The sequence below is a fragment of the Athalia rosae genome, chromosome 1 (assembly GCF_917208135.1).
Source record: "Athalia rosae chromosome 1, iyAthRosa1.1, whole genome shotgun sequence".
Lineage (NCBI taxonomy): Eukaryota > Metazoa > Arthropoda > Insecta > Hymenoptera > Athaliidae > Athalia > Athalia rosae.
Genome location: NC_064026.1, coordinates 26,368,861 through 26,393,972, shown reverse-complemented (window position 1 = coordinate 26,393,972; position 25,112 = coordinate 26,368,861). Strand labels below are relative to the sequence as shown.

At 45.3% G+C, this 25,112-nt stretch overlaps 1 protein-coding gene across 1 annotated transcript in view; it reads left to right on the top strand.

The window, feature by feature from the left end:
• Nucleotides 1-676: 676 nt before the first annotated feature.
• LOC105685224 (fasciclin-2) overlaps nucleotides 677-25,112 on the top strand; it is a 43,369-nt gene continuing 18,933 nt past the window's right edge. Inside the window, exon 1 of the mRNA XM_048660235.1 lies at nucleotides 677-1,139. Within this exon, the coding sequence (XP_048516192.1) occupies nucleotides 1,082-1,139 (58 nt within the window). The 5' untranslated portion in view covers nucleotides 677-1,081. The remainder of the gene's footprint in view (nucleotides 1,140-25,112) is intronic.

The following is a 25,112-nucleotide window of genomic DNA, read 5'->3' as shown; positions in this document are numbered from 1 at the left end:
TTGTTGCGTCTACATCAGCTTCGTTCATACACGTCGCCAATTAGTTCATTTTCATTTCACTAATACACCTACGAGTTTATAAAATACGATCCTGCGCGCGTATTATATACCATTATAACATCAGCCGTTACGTTATGCCACCGTTTTTAATTCGCCTCCGCACTTCCCCGTGCCCGGAATATTACGGTGTGCGGCTGATTATAAATATTCATCTCCAAACCGTGCGAAAACGAATTCGAAAAAAAAAAATAAAATGATAATAATAAAGCACTCGAGGAGAATGGCGTGTGTAACGAAAGGGCAAAAATGTACTTTCGACGACCGTTGTAAAAGTAGCGAGAAACCTCGAGGGAGAGTTTAAAATCGAACGACTGGCACTCTTCGTTCATGTGGTGCGGTAATCTCGCGCGAATCGTTCGAAGATCCATCTCGGTCCCGGAGCATTCGGAACTGGCTTACTTAAATTCGGCGTTGTGAGCGTAGATACGATGACGACGTATTAATAACGTCGTTCGGCAATTAAGGGTATCTATCGCACACGTCATGGGCGCGGCTCGATTTTCTCGCATTTGAAGCAGAGCGGCGTTGTAACCGGTCCGCTAGTGGAAACGGCGACAATAGTCCGGCCCGGCTGGCCGTTCGCGTTGACGAAGTAGTAAGTGGTACACCACTTGTTCCATCGTCTGTACCTGCGTACTTGATTTGACGAAGCCTCCCGAACATAACCGAGTACCTAGCGTCAAACGAACGCGGCACTCCCCGCCACAGTATGAAATCGTCCGCCGCCGAACGACGACGTAGTATTTTACGGTAGAGGAGGACGTTTTATCGGGGCACCAGTATTTCATCTGGCGTGTCGATTAGATTGTACGGGGGGTTAGTATTGGGTACAGTGGTGTGACAGTGAATGATTCGGAGATAAGCTGCGTTCTTTATTTATTTTTTTTTTTTTTACGACATTGACGAGGGAGAGGATCGAAAAGAATTGATCGTTGATTGGAAAATTGACAAGAGAAAATAAATAAAAAATCTGGACCCAACGAAGAGTTGAAAATTGTTTTGATTTGAAAACACTGCGACAATGGCAGCTTACGGAAGACAGGTGTTTGCCGCTTTGCTGCTTCTACTGCAATGCCTATGTAAGTGATGAACGCCATTTTTACGCATATGATGTATAGTTACGTGAACCCCGTTCGACGATCGAGCGACAATATTTACGTCGATCGCGACGCGACCTTCGTCAAATCCGACGATTCGTTCTGGGTAACGAAGGTTTAATTGTACGAATGCCAACAAACGTGCCGCACCACTTGGGATGGACTTCTTTTTCTCTATAAGTTTTCGAAGCGCGAATGCCGTTCACTTGGGATTCGAATCTGGCTGCCCGCTGCTCTGTGATAGCGCCTATTTATAATCCGCGCTCTTCGCTGCGCTAGCGAAACGAGGGTTGAAAATTGTCAAATTTTGTCGCAGACGCCTTCGCAACAGTAATTCAGGCAAGAATCGAACCAGAATAATCTCTGTGGGGAAGAAGTTAGCCAATATTTTACGGAATTTCCACGCGTCTCTTGCGTAAATTCGATCGCGAATCACAAACCGTTGAGACTTGTTTTTCCAGACGATCGTTTTGGCAGGGAACCTAGTTTCAATTTTACTTATAACACGGTTATTGCAGAGAGTTTCTAGGTGAGCGTGTTAAATTTATTTTGAGCAGTAGAATACAACGCTCTAGTACTGCTTGGGATCAATCAGTACCTCTCTCGTACACCTTTCAGCGAACGAATACGTCCTTTACTTTGCAGCTTTTGAAAAGAAGCACGGTTCATATTCTTTAATCTTTGATTCCCCCGACCCCGTTATGCTTCGGATATTCATCCGAAGTTGATTCATCGAATCGAATCGTGCGGAGTATAAATTCCTGAATCATCGTCACGCCGATTACGACCGGATCGAGAAGCTAACGAGATCGATACCACGATTTTCCAGAATCTTCGCGATCGATTGATTGATCTGGGGCTGGAATTCCACTTTGTTTACCGGCTTTACTTATTCGATGGGAGATTTAATCTAATTCACGTTCACCTCGTTCACCTTGTTAGCCCCAAGCGCAGCGGTCGTCGGGTACCTACGCTTTAGAAATTCTCGAGACGCTTGACGTCCGCTGCTGGAACATCGGGGGTCGGAAAAGGAGGAAACGAAAAAAACAACCTTAATTTTCACCTGCCGCCGGGCGGCGAAGCGCCTCCCCTGCTTCAACGATATCCGTTTTAGGATCTCGAGTCCTCGATATAGGACCCCGAAAATCCTCAAAGTTACGGAAAAATTGACCTGCAACTTACCCCCGTTGTCTTTGTTCTCCGGATCTTCGGACACTCGTCCTCACCGTCGTCGTGTCGGTCGAAGGTGTTTGCGGTTCCTTCTCTTCATCCGGGGATCGTTTTTACCTCTCGGAAATTTCGACCTGCTGTTCGGCGAGGGGAGGTACGACAGCCGTGATTTCGCCGGAAAAGTGTATACCTGCTCGAAAATCGGTAAAATTTTGCCAAAATCGGTTGCGGGGGTTCGTACATATATAAGGGCGTCAAGTGCGGCGTTCCGGTCATCTCCTCATCGTCCGTTCTTCGTCTTTGTCCGTTTCTCTTTTTTTTTTTTTCTTTTTTTTTACAATTTTTTGAATCTCGTTAAACCTACCGTGCGAAAGAGTGACCACGGTTTGATCACCTGCGAGCGAGTGAGACGGTCACACGCGTGGCCGTTGTAAAATACCGTTGACCGACCGTTTCACTTTCAATTCTGCTGTGTTCCCCGAAGGTGGTGGTCGCGTGTACAGTCTCGGCACGAAGTAATAGAAGGTAAAATTTTTCCTTCTATTCCTTCTCATCTTCAACGAGCGATTCGTCGCCGAGAGAAGAATTCCTACGGTTCTGTTCTCTCTCTCTCTCTCTCTCTCTCTCTCTAATTTTTTCACTCTTATTTTTCTCTTCGCTCGTATTATTACAAGGCTAATACACCTTTGTAAATATCACGTGGCATCGTCGAGCCGTCGTCGTTACTCTCGAAGATGAAACGAGAGAAAGAAGAGGAAGGATTTTCACCTCGAATCGAAACCCTCGAGTCCCCCGCGACAACGGAATTTTTACTACGAGTATTCGTTTCGCGAGTTTGAAAGGCAGCGTAGAATTTTTACGCTTCGCTACGAATTCATAGCGTTCACGGTTACAATCATCCTCGATCTTATCGGAATCGTAGCCGCGCGGCATCATCCGGTATCTCTTCAATGGTATAACAACAACGGTACAGACTTTTCGATAAAGCAAATTATCGAAGAATTCAATCGATAGGCGCGTTAGTCACGTTATAACGAGAGAGAGGTATGATGTATTCCTCGAAGACATTACAACGACCGTGTTTATGATATATTCACCTCGCGATCGGTAGGGAAGGTATTATCGGTCCCTCGATTCCGCGTGAGAATACACGTTCGACGTGTGTGAAAAGGTAAAAAAAGAAAGAAAAAAAAAAGTACGGAAAGAAAATGTACGTATATATACGCACACGTCTGCTACGTTCAGGCATTCTCCATTTCACATGACACGTCGTCGTCTTATGTACGGTATACGTCACGGTCTCTGGCGTCTAGAATTCAACTCGAGTGTCTAGAACATAATATGATGATGAAGACTTCGTGACGTCAGAATATGTCCGCGGTGCAGGGCCAGCACGAAGGATTAACCGTACTTGGAGTAAATTAACTCGAGCCACCCACGTCTTCGACGCATGAAAACCGAGAAAGAAGAACTGACGAACGAGTACGGAGAAATGCAAGTGAAAAGAGAAAGATGGATCCGTGTAAGAGATAATCTTCTTTTTTCATCCGCTCGATATCATTGCTGCGTTTTGGGGATGAGACGACGTCTCGAGTGTTGCATCGCGCGTTACGCACAGAGGGATATTTGTTAGCCCGGGGAAGGCGAGCTATATACATAATTGTTATTCCTCGTTAATTATCAGTTGTGTTTACACAAATTAAGCCGGTCACGGGATTCCTAATTGTTGAGATTGTCGATTGAACTTGTACGGTTCCGCAGGTGTTAGTTAATACGGAATCTATATCACGTGTGTGTACAGCTGCGAGCAGCATCGTTCGCAGTTTGACTAACCGTTCGTTGGGTTTGAACGCGATAATTGGGTCGCATGCCACAAAGTTGTCCGTGGCTCAAATACCGTCTAAGCGCGTATCTACACGCTGCCTTCTTCTTTTAGCGTGCAGCATATAACGTACAGTATGCCGTTTTACCTCTATTTATACGGCGGGTGCACGCGCTTTACTCGACTACAGATTTATTTTCTAAACTCGATATCACGATCTACGACGATTCTTTTGGTAACTCAGGTATTTCCTCGTATATCGTCTTGTCACCTCGTCTCGAAACTCGAACGATAGCGATCGTCTGTTCGTTCTTTTCGTCAACGGTCAGAAGTCGAAGGTGGAAAGTTCGTTCATTCATTCACATCCTTCATTCGTTCGTATATTACAATTTTTTAAACGTTATTTTTCACCATCCAACGACGTGTGTGGAGGCGCCATCGGGCTCGATGATGCGGCGCGCAACTATTCTCATATATATACCTTTTAATTCGCTTTTATTATTTATCAACCGAAACGAGTCATTGTTCCTATGCTTCTTTTGCTTCGCCTTTTTTTTTTTCTCTTTCTCTCTTTTTCTTCAATACCTATTCGAAATGCAGTGCGTACGGGTCCTGGCAGAGCGAAGTCTGACAATCGAGGAACGAGAAAAGAATCGAGGAGTTAAGCTCTAGCCGCCTTCGTACCGTCTCGGTATACAATAATTTCAGCGCCTATTTAAAGGCTCGTCAATGTGACATTGGGACTCGAGATGAGCCCACTGCCGGCTGTCGAGCATTGTATGCGGTATAAATGGACGTTTCATACGTACCCGCTCACTTCTCTCATGTATTTTCGAGAGGAGGAGGAGGAGGAGGAGGTGGTGGTGGTGGTGGTGGTGGTGGTGGTGGTGGAGGGTGTGCACGGCAAGGAGGTAGTCCAAAGGCGAAGGAACGAGTGTGCGTTGCATATTTCCTCACGGGGTTCTTCCAGGGGTTTTATGAGAACCTGTTTTACGTTTCTGCAGGCTGCAGGCAGCAGCAGCAGCGGCAACCTGCCGCCGGTTCGCTCCCGCCGTCGTTGCTGCCGCTGCACCTGTACGGACAAAGAGAACCTTCTCGGACTTTTCAACGGTTAGACCGACCGCCATCCTTACACCCCTCTTCTCCCCGTCCCCGATTAAATGTTGTAAAGATAATAAGAGTCCGTGCGTACACCTCTATACCCCGGTGCATACCTGCAGGTCGGCTCGCTGGTGTTTTCTCAACTCACGTACACGACGTAGTTAGTACTAGTCCCGCCAAAATACCAACAAGAGTTCCCCTCGGCTTTTCATCAACCATTACTCACGATCCTCGCGGTTATCTACTACACTCGGCTCTTGTTCGTTCTTCGTATATATATATATATATATACATTGTGTTCACGTTTCAAACGCCCTGCGGGCTAATCAACTCCGACGTGTTTTTCCCACGTGATTCGAAATTCGAAATTTGAAACACGAGAAAATACGCAGGTCCGACGCTTCGTGACAATTTCTCCTGCAGCAGTGAAACCAACCAGGAGTTCGCTCGTAGAAATGAACTATGTATTTCGTCCATGAGGTGTGTACGGGCATGTCGAAGCGCTGAAATAATTCGCACGTGAATTAACGCGTAGTTCTCCAAAATTCTTTCCTCTCTATTTCTAGTTTAATTATTGGCACCGCTCGTGTAGCTATAACCTTGGCTGACGGGCAGATATGGTACGTAACGGGTGGTGTTCGTTGTCCGATAAAATTCGTAACATGTCAGCCGGGCGTTGTTGTTTTTTTTTTTTTTTTTTTTTTTTTGGTTAAATTTATATTTATTCGCTCGCCATGGCGGTGCGCCCCAAAGTTTCGTACGGTTTCGTAGTTTTCGACTCCGTCCAGCACGTGTAAAACAGTCGAACCGTGTCTCCGTCCGATGGAACGAACTGGCCATCGCATCGTTGCCATAGTTTGATATTACCATTATTTACACAGCGTGGTCAAAAGTTTCCGTTAAAATAGTTTTAACCGTGAACTAGAGTGGAATCGAGTTAGCCGCAGTTTAAGGACTGTGGGAATCTGAGACAAGTTAAACTCGGTCATACGATGACGCTGATAAAATGTACACGTATACATACACGCGTAAGCGCGCACTCGTTCGTACAACCGCAAAATCCACGACGATCATCGCGCCGCTGATTCAATGCCGGGTAAATATCTCTCTGCGCTGAGAACCGCGCGAAAAAGAAAAAGAAAGAAAGAAAAAAAAAAAAAACTAAACTGAACGAAACGGCAACGCGAACCGCACGCGTATACCTTTTACACTGTAGAAATTTGATGAGCATTTTATGGCTACAAAGTAGAAATTCCATCAACGATTATATCAACTACCTTCCCTGCGGTAAGGTCAGGCCACGAGCGCGTCAACGTTACGCTAACTTATTCATATCGCAAAACCCACCCTTGAGAATTCAGACTAAGTAGAGGGTCACGTCGCAAATGTGTATAGGCTTGAATTGTGCGAAACAACTGTGGGATTTTTTTTTTATACGCCAGCAACGATTTGAAATTATAACAATTTTTGAATGAGATTTCTGAACGTTTGTAATGTTCATCGTTCGCAGAGTCGATCAAACAATTACATCACCTGCGCGGCTGTTCTCCAAATTTATAACTTTTGCAAGAGAATTAGATAAATTTATTTGCGGACAAATTAAGAGAGACTACAGAATTTTCATGTAAAACTGACAGAAGTTTGATATTTTATACAATTGGACAAATATTGAAGCTGTAAATTGTATCTCTTGATTGATATATCGTGTAATTCGAAAAGATGAGACTATCTTTCTCTCTGTGCGAGAGGAAAGAGATTTCGGGTCGTATTTCTTTCCAAGAGACAAGAAGTTTAGATAAAAGAACGAGAGAGAAAAAGAATACTCGTAGGTATATATCTATGCATATATACCATGTGAAGCTCAATCTTCTGGAAATGAGAAAAATAAATTGACTTCGCGTTTATCGTACGTTGGTGAGAGCAATTCTGAGCTAGGTCCGAATTTTTTTCTCCAATAAAAAACTTTCCTATTTCATATTTCGTCTACCTACCGCAGATAAATTCTAGCAACAAAGATCGTAAAGAATTATATCCCCCTCGCAAATTGAGTAACAAAAATTGTGATATTACGCGGTGTACGAGTTTCGTCCACACGCTTGAATCAATCGCGTAATGACTTCCTCTTCCGACGTTACAAATGCCCGCGTAATCGCCTTATGTAAATTAAAGCGAAATTCATCATTTTCTCCGCTAGTAGAGAATTCCAGCGAAAAACGATCGATCCCACAGTCCCGGAAGATCTTGCGGTGGAGACACAACCGTCGCGCCACTACGGTATTGAGTAATGCTTTTTTTCTATCCTCCCGTGGAGATGAAATAGTTGCGGTTGACGGAACACTATGAATTATACCTAACCTACGCAGGAATTATGATTCATGTAGACGATGCTGATCGAGCTAAGGCTGCTTCGAATCTCGTTGATCTCTGAACAATGGTGAGTCACCACCCCCTCCCCCCCCCGGAATCGAATCATTTGTTTCAATGGCATCTGCACCGTATCAAGTTTCGCGTGCTCGCAGGAAGCAAGGGGGATAAGTTCAAGTACAAGAAGTTTCGAGGAATGAAATCCATCTTTCTCGTTGCGTATCTCAATTATTACTGCGGTCATTACGCACGCCGCGCCGCTACTCGTCGCGGTCTATTTTCCGTCTTTCTTTCGTTTCAAAAATAGAATGCTCAATTTTTGCATTCCGATGTATTTTGCATTTTTGCATTGCGACCCACCAGAGACGTCGATCATGAGCCTGAATATTGTATAAGATTTTCGTTCGCATAGATCGTTCACGTATGAGTTCCACACTACAGTTCCCAGTGTCGTTTTTCCTCACGCACAACTTTTCATTTATTTTTTCTTCTTTCGATGTTTCTCTTATTTTTTTTTTTTTGTTCTCATCGCGTACAAATATTTACCAAAGCAGTGACGCGGTTTGTAATTAATATTTTCTCGGCGCCCAGTCATCGCGTTGAATAGATCGTAATTCACGTGCGGTTTCCATGGGGTGGACTTTCGTCAATGGAACTTAATTCGTGCTCTATGACGAGACTAACCCCCCAAACGGTCGCCATCTTTCCGCCTAGTGAAATATGATAAGGGTTGATTTTGATGAATTGCAATTTTCGTGTGCCGATGGCACGCCGATATTCTCGGACCCCCCGGAAACAAATTTTTGCCTTCATTTCCCTATAATTCTAACGCACCGAGATACAACGCCGCATTCCTATGCACGCTGAAATATTCACGGTCGGTGCGCGTCAATTCCAGACTCTATCTATACAATACTCCGCACATCTCTCCTTTTTTTCTTACAACATTCCCCTCTTCCGTCATCTCAATCTCCTCGTCGTCAGCTGTCTCGCTCTTCTTCTCATTTACTTATTCTAATTTAATTTTTTTCTCTCTACGATGCAACGCACGCACACGTACGCCACATCGCGAGCTTTCGTGTGTGTGGTGGCGCAGGTTGGACACGTAGATACGAACACAGAGGGAGTTACAAAGTGCGGTAGACTGATGTAGTAAACTTCAACTTGATAATGGAAAACAGCGCGGACTAATGCCATTGAGTGGTAGCTAAATAATTGAATTTAGATCGAAGGGTTGTTCGTCGTATAGCGTTGCGATATACCGCACCCCCCGTTTTCTCAATTAATTTCTAGGGCTTCGCGCGATGGGAGTGGGGGGGCAGGGGGGTGGCATCTCGCTCGCAATCCTACGAACTACCCCCGCCGGGTGTTTCATCCCTTGTAAGTCTTCGCCCGCCGACGCTTGGAAAAACATTCGCTAATTTAACACCGCTTGTTCAACCCTTTGCCCCTGGAATACCTTCGCATCGGCGTTTCGTTATTCTTCCTTTTCTATCTGATCAAATAGTCGCTCCGCAACCCGGCGAGGACATAAAAAACGATGATGATAAAATAAAACAAATAGAAGGCGAGCTAAGATCGAGTGAAAAAAAAATCAATTTCAAACGGAAAACTGGCGACCCGCGGTTAAAATTACACTCGGGACTTTGCGAAACTTGAACTTTACTGAAAAAAATTAGCGGATCTTCGACGAAGGGAAACTCGACAAGTCGTTAATTTCCACTTCCGCGGACACTTTTGCTTATTTTTCAGCTCCCCAGAGTTTCGGAGTTTTCCTATTTTTTTTTTTTTTCTCTTTTTCTTTTAATCTCTTCTTCCTTTCCGTTCAAATACTTTCTGCCGTGTAATTCACTGAAAAATTATTATTAACCGCGGAACGCTACTCGGCCGACCACATTTTGGGGGAAAACAAAAAAAGAAGAAAAATGACGTACACAAAGTTTACGTGTTTGACGTTATTTCAAACACGCGATACATTTTCACCCACATGACACGTAGGCACGTAATACCGTCTAACTGCCATTGTGTATCGTCCGAATGCACCGGATCTTTTCACGGTAGCCGGTTAAACTAGAATGTGACACTAACCGCTGCGATTTATAAGTGAGACAAAGCGTTGCACTGTTACACGCGTAATACAATCTCCAGGAAATCTTGCAATTCTTAAACTCGCAAGTACAGCAGCATAAACGACATACATATATCGTGCGTACACACGATACGTCCAGATTTAACGCACGTTTCGCGTTTGAGAAATGAATAAAAAAAATAAAAAAAAAAGAGGAAACATAATCTCCGGTATATCGTACGTTCGGTAGATGACCGTTGAACTTTATCGGTTCATTTACACGAAGCAGCGTCGAATGGTAAACGTTTGAAAATTTACGCTATGGGAAGATCGATCGTCCCAAGTAAAGGGTTACGTACAGCTAGATAAAAGCGAACTCGCCTTAATTGGATGTAATTAAACGATCGACCCGATCATAGGCGACTCTCCACTGAAAGATCCTTTGATCGTGCACAATCTGTAACGTACGGCAGATGTATAGGTATATGTATAACGTGCGCGCGTATACGTATTTACCGCAGAGAAGCTCATGCAGCGCGCTTATTCAGCTTATCGCATTCGCTAATCTCGATTCTCGATCAAACCGGACGTTATAGTACGTTACAGTACATACCTACCTATGCCCACGATACAGATATAATCCGCAATGTGACGCTATAGTTGCGATTTCAGCAGTAGTTGCTTATCTCTTCTTATTTTAACTTCTATGTAACAACGATTCTTGTTATTATCGCTACACACGATGGCGCGCATTTCTGCTTTATATCTCGCCTTACCCCGTACCACCGTATTCCCCTCCCCTCCCCCCCCTTCCGTGTATATACCCATCAGGAATATGGCAATAATGATGATAATTATGAGGAAGATAACGACGATGATAAAACAATTAAGCGAGGCGGTGCACGCCGTTTTCTCCCGCGTGCACTCTCTAATGGATGGCGACTTTTTTATCTCGTCGAGTCTAAACACATGCGGCGTGCAGCGGGTATTAAAAATAAAAGGGGTTAAGTTCGGTCTAACGACGATCCCCGTATAGGTATATAGAATAATGCACACCTTTGCTGCTGCACTTTCATGCTTGTGCAAGAAAATTATGTTTATGCCCTGCCGTCTACTTGCGGTACATACAATAATAACGGAGCGTGTGAATCGTACCGAAGTTATTATACAGTTCCGTCTTACCCGAAATTTCTAGGTTGCTCCAGTTCCGTGTGATATATCTCTATAATTATTACGAGCTTGGGAATACATATATTCCGCAACTTTACGTATTATAAACTCGGTTTTTGAGGGCATAGGTCGAAACTCGACAGGTCAGGTAGACGTTGTTACTCGAAAGTAAAATTTTTCGTCACATATTCATGCGTAGGGCAAAAAAAGAGAGAAGAAAATCGAGATTTTCGAGATGGATTTTCAAAAAACTTGGTACGAAAATGAAAAAATATCGGACGGACCGGTTCTAAAATTTTCCAGATCAATTCGGAGCCACGTACACGATATTCGATTACGGGTTGATTACCGTGTGTTATATATGAACGCAGTGCGTACGGAATGAAAACGTGATAATCACGACACGACCGGCCGGCCGGCCGTCCGTGTATAACGAAAATATGCATTACATATTCATGTGTGTGACATGTGCAATTTTCCGGGGAATTGTATGATTCTCCCTTTGAAGGGAGTGGAAGGGGGGAGGGAGGGATACGGGATGATGAAGCTTTCGTCGCCCGTGGCGTTTATACCTGTATCTATAGGTATGCGTTTCTCTATTTCCCTCGTTGATGACGGACGTCGACGGTGGTGAACCTGGAGGATTTGTTGGTATTCCGTCTAGCTGTTCGGTGGTCCCCTTCCCCCTTATCTAACCCCTACCCCCTCCCCCTCCCCCCCCAGGTATTGATCCTGTTTGCACCGCGCAACTTGGTTTTAGTATTCCTCGCAGAAGTTTCGCGAGACGTGCTTCGCATGCCCCAGAACTCTAATTGTAGATTCAAAGGATAATTCGGTCGGCGCGGGGATCCCCCAGGGATTTTTAGTCGCCTCTACTACACATAGGTATATAGGTATGTATATACCTATAGTACCTCGTACCGCGCGCTCGTAGTCAAACGTCCCTGTGTTATATCTTTCTTATACTTTTACGCGACCCAAAATAAACGCAGCATCACCGTATCTGTATAGATCCTACGGCGGCGGCGGCGTAAGCCTAACGAAGTGAAAATTGACGTAATTTTTTCCCCCCTACTAGGTACTAACCTAATCCCTTCTCTCCCCATTCCTCTTCCGTATTCAGGCGCATATCTATCAGATCGGGCATCTGATTTTTCTCCGCTGTCTACAGTTTCCTTGCAAAAATTACGAGGGGTGTACATGACCCCGCGACATCTTCGTCTTGTACCTTTTTTATTTTTTTTTCTTATTATTATCGTTATTATTTCTACCATATCTCCTTTCCGCTAGTCGTTGTCTCGCGTTTCCGTTATCGTATGAATTATCGATTTTTTTCTCTTCCCCCTTCTATAGACAGATCTTATCTTCCTTTATTCCACGTTTGGCGTCTCCTACATTCTTGACTCGAGAATTATAACGCATGCAGATGAAATTTCAATTTTTATATCAAATTTATTTCGAATTTTTTGAGCGAGGAATTTCTTTCTCTTTTTTTCTTGCATTTTTGCGAGTTGAGAGTTTATCATCGACAAATTCTCCGATCGTTTTATTTATTTAACTTTTTTAGCCTGTACAGGTCTGCTACTTCAATTCCCATAATGACGACGTCCGTTCCGGATTATAGGCCGCGTTGGAAACTTCATTATATTCCACGATTCGTGGGCGGTCGGTTTATTTTATTTTACTTCGATTTACAACGCGCTACGTTTTTTTGATTTATCGCTTAGAAATTCTCGGACGATTTACCCTTGAACCACTCCCCCGCGAAATAGCGTGTGTGCGGTTCGCATAGCGGAATTTCGGACTTGGAAATTATAGGAATTGGCAGAAATAGCAAAATTCCAGAGCGAGAAATATTCACGATTCGTGAAGCGTGTTCTTCTCATCGATTTCATCATAAATTGTACCTGCGTTTGAAAATAGAGAAAGAGTACAGGGTTCAATCGGATAAATAAACTTGCGTAAAATTAACGCGACGATGAATAAAATTGAACGGATAAACAGAGCCGATGATTATGTAATAAATACGGCCGTATTCACAGCGGCGAATGTATATATTTTTCATTTTCCGGGTCTAATATTAGCTCACCCCCTATATATTCACAGCGCATATGGTGCGCGCGTATGTATACGTACACCAGATAATACCTATACAACGCGTACACCGTATACGTATTTAGACGAAAAAGGGGAAATAAAGTAAGATGGAAATGCAGATTAGGGTGTGAAGATTGAAGTGAACGCAAAACGGGCGGCGAGCTTTTCCGTATCTGCAAGATGCAGAGGAATCCACCCGTCGTAATTCTAAAGAGGAATATAGAGAAATAATCCTGACAAATGGATATAAATAAAAGATAACGCTTTCGTACACCCATCGCATTATCCACTCCGTATATCGTCTTCTCGAAATCATCCTTCGACACGTAATAAATATCATCGTTGCGATACACTTTATACGTCTCTATATCTATACGATGTTTAGTCTGAAATTATTCAAAGACGGAGTTAGCTCGCTAGGAGTTTTCCGAGTGGCGATGCGATAATTTTTAGTCAGGTTATGCGTACGAATAGTAGCGGGCACACTACCACCACCACTATTATTACTACTCGCCCGACCTTCGTTCGCTCGGAATAAATATTTGCCCGTCTCTCCGTTACGATGACGACGACGACGACGACGACGAGTTTTCTGTCTGGCACCGATGCAACAGCGTCTGCCTTCTGTACGCGCTACGTAATATTATAACGTGAACTCACCTCACCGATACCGATTCGCTGGACGATCATTCGCCTCTTTTCAAATTACCTGTAAATTTTTCTTCGCGTCTCTGTAGCAGAGTCCAATCTTTGCTGTGATTCATTTTTTCGAGAGTGCGATCCTCGGCCGTCCGGTACGACGAAGATGAATGCTCTCAAAAAATAAAATAAAAAAATCCAATATCTCACACCGTTCGTTCTTTCGTTGAGTTTCATCGTCAGTCTATAGGTATGTACATGCATTATATATCGGAACCGCCTTTCGTGCCACCAATGAGACAGGTATGTCCGCCGTAATAATGAACGTCCGGTGTTGATTTTCTTCGCGGAGCATTTACGTCTCGCGGCTCTGTATTACAAAGATCGCAGATCGGGCGGCAATTTGAACATGCCACGCCATTCGCGTTATACGTATATTCGTATAACATGCGTACAGGTACACATTACGATATACGGGGAGCCCAAAAGAGATCCCTTTGTGCAGCAGCAGCAGCGGCGGCGGCGGCGGTTAGCGCGGAACGTACTCGAACGATATCCTCTCGCCTCCACCCTTGAGATTCGCGTGCGTCATCGCGAGACATTCGATACCTCCGTGCCGTAGGTAGGTAGGTAGGTAGGTAGGTAGGTTGCTGGATAGATATAACGTAAGTACGACGTGCGGAGAATTTCGACAATCTCTCTCTTTCTTTGTTCTACATCGGAAACGAAGCAACGACTCGTTTATCCGATAGGAACCAGATGATCGCGACCGTACGGTATATAAGGTGTGTGGAAGATATACGCATGTATATGTATATGGTTTGTTTCCGTGTCGTATTACCCCTCCCCGCCATATTTCTATCCGATAAATTCACCTTCTCGGTACGCGGTGCGAATGATTTTTCGATTATTTCTCTTCATTTTATTTCTCGCTCGCGAACTCTCTATGGGAAAACAATGGATCGCTGCAGGGGGGCTCGACGAAGTAGCGTAGGTACGCGGTTTCTGAAAGGTACGTATCAAATTTCGCTGAATCAAAAAGAAAAAGATGCGAGAGATAGAAGGGAGAAGGGAGAAAGGGAGAAGGGGAAGAAAAAACATAGAAACAAAATAGGGGTGCGATCGATTTTGTCTAGGGTTTTTTTTTTTATTTTTATTTTTTATCCACGTGTGGGTTTTATACCCTCGCGAGTTGAACCGCTCGCACATCGTACGTACCGATCTCTATGCGCGCCCAGGTATATGCGCGTCGCACGTACGTAAGGGTACACCCGACTCACCTATACCTCGTAGGACGTTGATACCGTGAGCGCGGTTTTCTATAGTGTCATTGTTGTTGGAAGTAAGAGGGCCGGCCCCGTCTGAGTGGCGAATACAAAGGAGCCGTATTACGTTTCCACTTTACTTTTATGTACGAGTGCATCTCCGGACAGTCGGCCTTACCTCGTCGTATAAAACCCGAGATCGTACCTACCCCCTACCTTACAAACTGTACGCTCTATCTTACCGTGTCTTACCTGTGCTACTTATCTTATCTCGCAAAAAAGTCGCACCCCGGCGATACCTTCGAGTTAAGTTGATCCGAGAGTACACTCACTGCGGATCTCGTTTTATTTTCTCCAGGTATTCCCGTTTTATATATTCCATGTTACGCGGTTTCATTATTATAGATCGATTATAGATCGAGTCTCGAAGTCGACAAGGAATGCCATTTCGATGGTCAGTGATTCGTTTTACTTTCTTCCTTTTTTTTTTTCTATATCAACGAAGTTTCGCGTTCGAACGGTGTGAAAATCGTTGACCTTTCGGATTACGGAATTAGTATGAACCCGTGTGCCGCAGTCTTACAATTAGGCTCGCTACCGACCACGGTTTATATATATCCTACCTCGGCAATTTTAGAGACGCGCGTACAGATGCCAGCGAGGGTCTGCGGATGATACGGTGTATTAAACCATCAGAGTCATTTGAATAATTGCAGAGTGTAATTCAAGGGACATTCTCAGCGTATCCTGCGGACGGACCGCTCCACTTATACGGTAGCCCACATACGGTCGGCAAAATTACGGAAACGTCTCGATAAAAAGTTTGAAAAAAGGGGGGAAGACCTTCCCTATCCAATGATCATACCCGCGGGCGTGAAGTAAGACGAGGTTTTCTTTAATACTCCGGATCAGATTTTACTTACCATAATTGACGTTGATTCGCCCTCTATTGCTCTACGTTGCGATAACCGATAATTTTAACACCGAATATGAATCGAGAGTGCACGTTTGTAACGATCGAGGATTAATTTTACGAGATTATATAGCGAGGCGTTAACTGCATTTGACCTAGACGACGGTAATCTACCAACGATCTAATTATATGTATGTATTCTGCTTTTTATCATACGCCCTACCACGCGGAGAATCGTCACATTCCGGTATAAATATGACGCGTTATAAGCGCGATAAATGTCAAGATGTATCATATATACATATACCTAATAATACGACGTGGGTGTCGCGACGGGATCGTCCTGGAGAATCTCAACTCTGAGGTCCATTCGGCGTGTATTGTAAGCGTGTTACACACCGTTACACTATACCTACAATATACTCGAACTGGTAGTGAACGGAACTGCCAATCTTCGGGGTAATAAAAGCAAGTATATTTATACGCGGGGTGAATTAGTCGTGTGCAACCACGCCCTTACATAAACAGCATAATTGTGGGGGCGTTTGTGCAGCGCGCGGTACCGCGCGCCAAGGGGTCGCCTCTCGCTTTATCACTATTGTGACAAAATGACTTCACCCTTCGCGTACGCCGCGCGGCCAAGTACGGAGCCGAGCGGAGGAAAACTTGCGAACGCGCGCGCGCGGGGGGGGGGGGGGGGGATCCTGCAGCGAATTCTGCCGCTGCCGAGTGCGGAGAGTGTACGTCGGGGGAAGTAAGCGGGGTCGAAGGGTGTTGGGTTTAGGGATGCCGGAATAATACCCTCCCACCCCCCTTCGCACGTATACCCACCTTGCACGGCGGCGGAATCCTCTATGCCGAACTCCCCGCGTGTCGTCTGCTGCGCCCACACTTTGCTCGCTTTGCCGTATCCTACCTATACCGTACCGTGTACGTACATAAAGTATACGAACCCGGGGTATTCATTGCCGGCAAAGTGTCACCGCGTACGGTGTAGGGTCAGATTACTTTTCCCCATTCGCGGGAGATCTACCGAACGGAGGGAGAGGGATACCTTAGAATATCTCTCTTGGTTTGGTCAGATCGATAGAGGAAGTAAAAAAAAAAATAAAAATAAAGAAAATAACGGGAACTCGATGGTGCGAATAGACGTTGTTCGAGAAGTGAAATTTATTTATTTATTTTCAATCGGTACGATATCGATTTAATTGTACATCTGAATTTAACGGAGGTCCCACCTTCTTTCCTTTCGAACATCTTGTCGCCAAAAATTGGTGGTCGAGAAAAATTTTCCAAATAATTCCACGAGGATTTTGACGTGTGCGTTATTTTTGGCCGAACATCGGTAGAAATCAAAAAAGAAGAAAATTCCAAATTTAACGATAGATCGTAGAGTTGAACGTGTAGACACTGATGCGCAAATATTGTTCTCGATATTAGAAATTGTTTCGTGTGAAAACATTTGCCGAAGCACTTCAGTCGTGCCATCATGCAAATGATACTTTTTTTGATTGAGGTATTGTAAAGAGACGACGTAAATTGACGTTACAAAAGCGACCGTCAAGTGCCTCTGTGAGACAGTTCTGTTTCGAACTTGATACACAGTGACTGTAAGCCGGAAAGAATAGTCGAAATGAAAAAAAAAAGGGTAAGGCATATTTTAGCCCTGTAAAGAAGTGGCTTTGAAATTTTTACCCTCCCTACCGCATATGGGACCAAATAACCGAGTGTGTCGAGGACACGTGCCGTGCGTCTGGCGTACGTACCGTCGTTACGGAAGTACTAGCACGTGGCCCCCCGCGATATCGATTCGGTTTTTTTTTAATTATTTTTCCTTCTTTCCCTTTCCCCGACTTTTCCGTCTTTGGAGAAAAGTTTTTTCTTTCGAAAAAAGCACTCGACGACGCGAGCCGGGGCAGCCTGCTGGCGAATCGTTGATAAAACTGATACGTACGTGGAAAAAAGAAGAGCACTCGTGTTCGAGTGGGTCTCGAGTCCTAGACCCACTCGAATATAAGCGACTTCTGGAGTTTTCTGGTTCAGACTAAACGTAAACTTAAGCGTGCAGGGTGTACGCGGTGTACCACCCGTGTACACACCCTGGTACCCATTCTTTTTTTTTTTTTTTTTTTTTTTTTTTGTTCGCCAGACCAGACCGCTTGAAATAGTTCAAGCCCTTCTACCACTTCTTGCGTCGTTTCGTACGCGTGTATTCGCCTACACGGGGACGCGGTTAGGTATTGTACCCGAATGATTACGCGCGGGGATTATCCGCACGTCAGCGCCTGTATTCCGATATATATTTTAACCACAATTTTGCAACAATTAAATCGAACATTGTTTCGCGTCTCCCGCTCCATTAGGGGGATGAATTAAGGGCGGACAATTAGCGCGCGCGCGCGCTCTGGCTTTGGGCTTTGGGCATTGGGCTTTGGCTTTGTAGCTCCGGGTCGACGTGTCGCCGGGGTTTAGCTCGTTAATCTCGAATGATTAATTAGCTGGAACAGATTCAACGTGGAAATTCCGTTCGTCCCGCCAGTATAAAACCATTAAGCGCCAATATTCGCCGCTTACGGTGGCGAAATACGCCGACGATATTTACGCCCGTTGTGTACGGCAAACGCGGCGCAGAGATATACCGTAAACAGTTACTCGTATTGTACGGAAACGCCTCTTTACGTGTACTCCTCGTCCGTTACTCACCCTCCGTTCGACGTTTCCGAACACTTCGGCGGATATCTGTATCTCCTCGCGACTGCGAAGGCGGCTGCTCAAACACGACATGACGTCATTTTTAGCGCATGCATTGGGGTATTTACGGGCTCATATATATTTCTATATCTACCGCGTACGGAAAAACTATATACATATATATATATCGAAATGACCAGCTGCTATATTGGGAGTGCCGGAGAAAGCTGGTCATTCTAGTGGCTAATTTTCTCGCTCTTATAGACACACACCATACCATAGCCGCCCTATCGGCCGATGAGCGATTCCGAAAGGGACCAGATTTAATGGGCAACCTCGAGAGGAAGGACCCTATTTTCCGATATCTCGCCCCCGCCGAGTAATTTTGATATATTGGCTCTAGGCACGCGCGCAAATCTCTTCCCGTATCGGATCTACGCGTAACCTGCGTTTTCCTAACGTTTCAGCTCGATTCTATTTTTTTTTCTTTTCTCTACGTACCGTGCAGTACGCACGCTTCGGACGCGAACGTATCTATTTACTCGATCGTAACGTACGCTCCTCTGTCGGACACATACACGTACGAGGTACAGGCGTATAAAGAGGGTGTGATTTCCGATGGCATTGCTCTTCGGGGACGTTTTCCACCAGAAATAATAAAGCCCTGGGCGACCCGGCGGGGCAGCGAGTGACGCGAGTCAAGCCGGACAAAAACCCACCCCCTGCGCCGCAGGTTCGGGTGCAACCGACCCGAAAGACGCGCGAGATTCGTCTCGTACCCTGTACACGTACGTGATTCGGGAGATGCCCGTCTCCCAATTTTATTCCGATGACGTATCGCATCTTGTTCCCCGGTCTCCGGTGTACCGTGAAAAATAATGATACGAAACTACGCGGGGTTATTTATTTATCCCCTTCTTTTTTTCTCCGATAATATCATCTCGCGTCGACCGATCCAGAACAATAGAAAAGAGGAATCACGAGAGCTTCTTTCGGATTTTGGAATATTTTTTTGGATTTTTTGTTGGGCGGTCGGATTTTTTTCAAGTGATTTTCGGTACGCAGTTTTTGACGGAGGTGGTCAACGAATTTTCATCTTTCTTCTTTGATTAATTCTCCTCTTTGTTTTTATATGAAAAGCGTTTCATATCCATTTTCTTGTCGCTTGATTAAAAGCCATTTATCTACGGCACATATATCCGGACGGTGCCTGCAGGGGTGACTTCGGCGAATGAACGATTTATAATATCAAGCTTCTTTATTTCGCGGACTCGAGGCGAGCTTGCGGAGGGGGTGGAGGTGGGGGTGGGGGGGGGGGGCGTCGGTTCATCCAGCGTTGTACGAGGATGGATCGGTCGGTGTGCCTTTTTTTATTAAATATAACGTGTAACGTAAAACGACATGCAGACTTGACAGACGACGGGTTCCAGTGGATGCTGCTGGATGCAGGAGACGGGAGACGGGAGACGGTAAACTGGCTTTATAATTGATGCGGTGCCGCACAGCGTTATTTCGTGTAATCTATATACCCCCGCGCGCAACGCTCAAAAGGGGAAACAGGAATTGAGATTGACAGTTCATTTCGTCGGTCCCGCATCTCTCTCCTCCGGGTCCTCAGGGTCGTTCGCAGGTCGACGCTGTTCTCTCCAACTCGCCTATCTCCAACTACACTACTGTGTACATACAGATATATGTAGAAGATACTCTTCTTCCGCCACCGTACATCCACACCGGACGACCTCCGTCGCGCACGCAACGTGGTTCCAATGTTCGATCGAGTCAACGTCTTCTGGCTCCTCGATTCCGCAACGATTGGTCATCAAACGACGCTTTTTTCCGACGTCGCTGAATAATTCACGATAAAATTAGAGGACTTCGGGCATCAGTGAGAAAGAATCTTTGAAAAATTGACCAGCGATCAAAGAAATTTACCACAATTAATCACCGTTCTAGACATTGCCGATACACATACGATTCTGCTCTTCTTTTTTTCATACAGGTCGATCTTCATCCCGCACCTCTTTCAATCGTATGGCTTTGTTTGCGGTCGCGTATACGTATATATCGACGTTCGCGTGGACAAAATATGGCTCGGAATGTCTGCACGTGGGCTTCAATAAGCGACCCAGATCTAAGCTCGGCCCTTGAACGGTGACACCTGACCCCAAAGCTAAGCCTAAACCCGAACCCTGTACAGGTATATACCTATATACCTACCTACCTATATAATGCCCGTACCTGCAGCCGTAAGCGACGATGGTCGTTCGCTCGTTTTCAAAGAACCGGCGCCATCGCGGACCTCTTACGAATCGTCGTTTCACCGCTTAACCGCTTACCAACAGACCCGTCGCAAGCTTCGCTGGATATTTATATATATACACGCGAACGCACCGACGCTGCACCTACACGTGCGCGCTAGTTTTAACGTTTTAACGGATCGGAGCCCATCTTCGCGCGCCTCTATCCAGGCCGGGTAGTTTCCGAATTTAGTGACGCGACCCGTTAGGACCAAATTGCCAATATTCTCAACGCCTTTCCATATTACCGTCACTTCCGGACTCCATCCCGCGCCATAGGCGCGAGTCTTTCCCCGTACGTATTCGGGCTAACGTACATATGTACCACCGTTATGTACACTATGTATATATCCGATGTATAGTCGAATGTAGCCGGTGCACAGCGGCGCAAAGAGAGTCTGGAGGGCAGGCAGTTCGCGGGGGACGACGAGGACAACGATGGCCAGTTATCCCGCATGCGTAAGCCAACGAGAGACCAATTTCGTTAAAAGGGTTTCGCTATATTCACGACCGGCGAAGAGACGTGCACCTATAGTATATACACGCTGCACCCCCCCCCCCCCCCCCCCCCCCCCCCCACCTCTCTTACTACCTACCCCGTACACGTTGCACCAGGTGATGGTCGAACCTCCGGCGGTTTGCAACTAATTTATTAGCCTTTTTACCAAAAGCGTCCCCCCCCCCCAAAAAACGTTCAACTCGCTCACGATCACCCGTTACTACATCCCCCGCGAATATACCACTATTTATTTACAACTTCCATTTATCTGCCTGCCTTTGGGCCTCGGGCTTTATGTACGATGTACACGTATATATATTTACCTATGTATATTATACGTATACCTACTCCCATACGATTCCACTACTCCCGCATATGTATACGGTAAATCAGGTGCTCTAGCTATTCCACGAGCGTACTCGGAGTAAGAGGAACCAACTGGCACCCTCGACTTAATCAGTAGCATGTAGATTTCGCGCTCCTTAGAATCTCGAAGGTCTTTTCATCCTCGCGTACCAGCTGCGGAGTGCGCGTCGGGTGGTAATGGCTGCTGCTTCTCTACTTTCTACCGTTGTTATTGGATGTTGCTCCGCAGTTTCGTCGAAAACTTGTTTCCCCCCCAATTCTGACTTTCTTGACGGTGTACGTGAATTTCCTACTCACACCCACCTCGGCGTCCCAACATGACGTATCTGCGTACAAAATCATGCGAAATTTCAACTCAATAATAATGATGATAATAATAATGATAATAATAATAGGGAGACGAATTTTATACTCAGCGAATCAGCTGAGGCCGAGTACCTACGGTCCTTGATTCAACGACGAGAGCAAAGAGGAATAATTTTACCGGTCCTCGAAATCGCGGGGATATTCCGTGTTTTATACGTGATGTATAAGAAGAAGATCGGCGGAGGTTATTTTTGTACTTGGGGCACAAAAACGGTGACTCTGAAATCCATATGGGATAAAATAACATCAAAGCGCACGTCGGGAGAGTCCGAAGAAATTCCGGTCTCTTGTGGCCGGTTTTCCCTTTTGCCGTGTGTGTATACCGCTGCTGCTTTTATTTGGCCATAACTTCGTTCCGGAGCTTTTGAATTGGGTTGATCGAGTGGCATTGGCTCCTAGTCGGGACAAGAAGAACCCAACTGACGCGCGTCCCGCGAACCTTTTTATTATTATACTCGAACGAAATTAAATTTCAGCGAAACCGCGTAGCGTTGCAGCGTTGGGAAAACCCCCGGCTGATTCGGGGGCGGGAGGGTCTCGACTTAAATAATTCACTTCCGGAGTTTTCCCGCACCCCATAGCCGCCGCACAAGGGGAGAAAAAGTTCGCTTTAGTTTCTTCCGTCGTTTCGCGTTCTCCGTCCGCCGCGTGTCCCGCACTTTCCTATAATATTTTCCTCATTCCTCCCTCGGATTTTCCTCTCTCTTTCTTTCTTTCTTCCATTTTCTTGATTTTCCCGACGGTAGCACCCGGTCGACCAGACGCAGCGGAAAAGACGTCGATATTTTTGCTCGGAGCTTTTCCTGCACTCCGCAGCTATATGTATACAGTGCCGCTTCTCTCGTCGTAGCACGCTGCTGCTGCTGCTGCTGCTGTTGCACGTGGCGTACCCATGGCGACGACAACCGTGGAAATATGAAATTTTGTTGCGCTTTTATGGGACCCCGTAGTATTACCAGGAGCCACACGGACCTCCTGTCTCCTCCCTTGGTCCGGTGGGTCCGGGGGTTAAGCCCTTACCTTAATAATTGAACTCATTTCTACACTTTTTTATGTCCTCCGCCAGCCGTTGGATCTCCTGGAGAATCGTTCCGCAGCGAATATCCTTGCGAGGGTAATATATCTTCCGTTGGACCATAAAAGTTTTTAGCTGCGCGATGCCTACATTCGCAAGCATCTCTTGTAATATCTGAAATATGAAAAACTTTCGATCGAAGACGAGTGGAAATATTTTTGAAAAAATTACAGCAGAATAGCCAAAGGACTTTTCATATATCGAACGACTGACTCGTCGTGCGTTATAAGATCATTTTCGAGTTTCGATCGAGTGAATTTTTCGCTTGACTAATTGAGACACTCGATTGTGGTTTTAGTGAAGCAACCGATGAACGATAGTAGGAAAAAAATTCCCACCTCTAACGTCCGAGCAATTTGAACGAGATTATTGCTTTTTACACGGACGATAATAATTTTTTATACACCGAGATTACGACGAGCCCATTTCATCCAGAGCGAGCGGGGTGTTACCTGATATTTTCATTGGCTGCAATTAGTCGCTCGATCGTAAATCGCGCGACTAATTCTACAGAAGGTGAAAATATCAAGTTCGGCGTACTGTCTCACGACAATAGGGTGTAGTTGCTCGTATCGGTGTCTATGAGGAGCTTTGAAACGTTTATAGTTCTGAATTATCTATTCAAATACACGCACGTGTTATACACAGAGGGTCGTATTATATACGCGAGATATTGTATACCTTTTACGACTGCCTGCCTACGTTACGTCATCGACGGACGAGTTGTTACGCTCTGTTAGAACTGCAGAATGAACGCGACGACGAGTTCGTATACCGTACACATCGTCATACCTTCCGTACAACGGAGAGAGACACCAGAAAACTCTACTCTAGGTTCATTCTAAATATGAAAACTTATTCACGTCGACGTTACGACGTATAATCCAAAACTAGCGGATCTATTTTCCGATGTTGAGAACTTCCGGAAACGTTCCGTAGCGGAATTACTTTTTAACGAGTTTCAAGTATTTTCTGGGTTGGTTTTTTTGTTTGTTTTTTTTTTTTACAAACTCTTGCGTTCTCGTCGACGGCGACAACCTAAGGATTATATTTTGTCTTTCGTTTGAGTCAAGGAGCAAGTTGTATCATACACTCGCGGTTTAACCGGCTGCAGGAGAATTGGAAAGAAAAAAAAAAAAAAAAATTGGCTCGAACAAATTTCGGAAAGCTCGTGGTTCAGATTCTCCATCGTAATACGAAGTTTCATCTTCTTCTAGTTTCGGTATATCGCGATTCAGGCAGCCGCACAAAGTGGACAGTCGGTGGTCGGATCGTTGCGGACATAATCTCCTCAGCTAATCCTACATTATGGATAAAATTAATTCGATAAACTATGGCGATCGTAGCGTATATTATGCGAGGGGGTTCCCTAATCGAGAAAGTTTTCTTGTTGGTATACATACCTATGTATACAACGCGTAAGGTATACAGTGTATAAGTAAGGTGTAGGAGAAACGTCTTCTCTAAACTACCCCTAAATCCGGGACCTTCCGTACCTTAGCCTGGAGAAACCCTCGTCGAAACTCGTTCGAGTTACTTCGATATCGGAATTTGATAAAATTCTCATACCCCGCGCCAAGCTCAGATCGGATACTTCCACTTCGAGTAACATGTCACGAAGTTTGCTCAATTCACCCTCTTTCTCACTCCATCTTTTACCATCACCCTGTGTGTACCTTGCTCCGGGTATGCCGTGTACGTGCATGCGTACATATGTATAGGCTAAACTCCTACGTACACATAGTCATGGACACGCGAATTCATGCTCGGTAGTTATATACATACCAGGGTACGTGTATATGTGTATGTATATGTATACGAGGAGAGCGAGGAGATTCCGTACGCGTCAAGGGAGGGCCAATGAATAGCCCCAGGGGGTGGGTTGGCCAACAAACCCTAACTAACGTAAATAAGATGTCGCCGTGGTGCGTCCGAAAGAGCTGTAGTATATGTATAGATGGGTACTACGTACGGTATAAGGACGCGGGGGTTAGTCGCGCTCCCCCGTGTAATACGTGTGGACTTGTATGTATAGCGCGCGGTAGGTTTTGC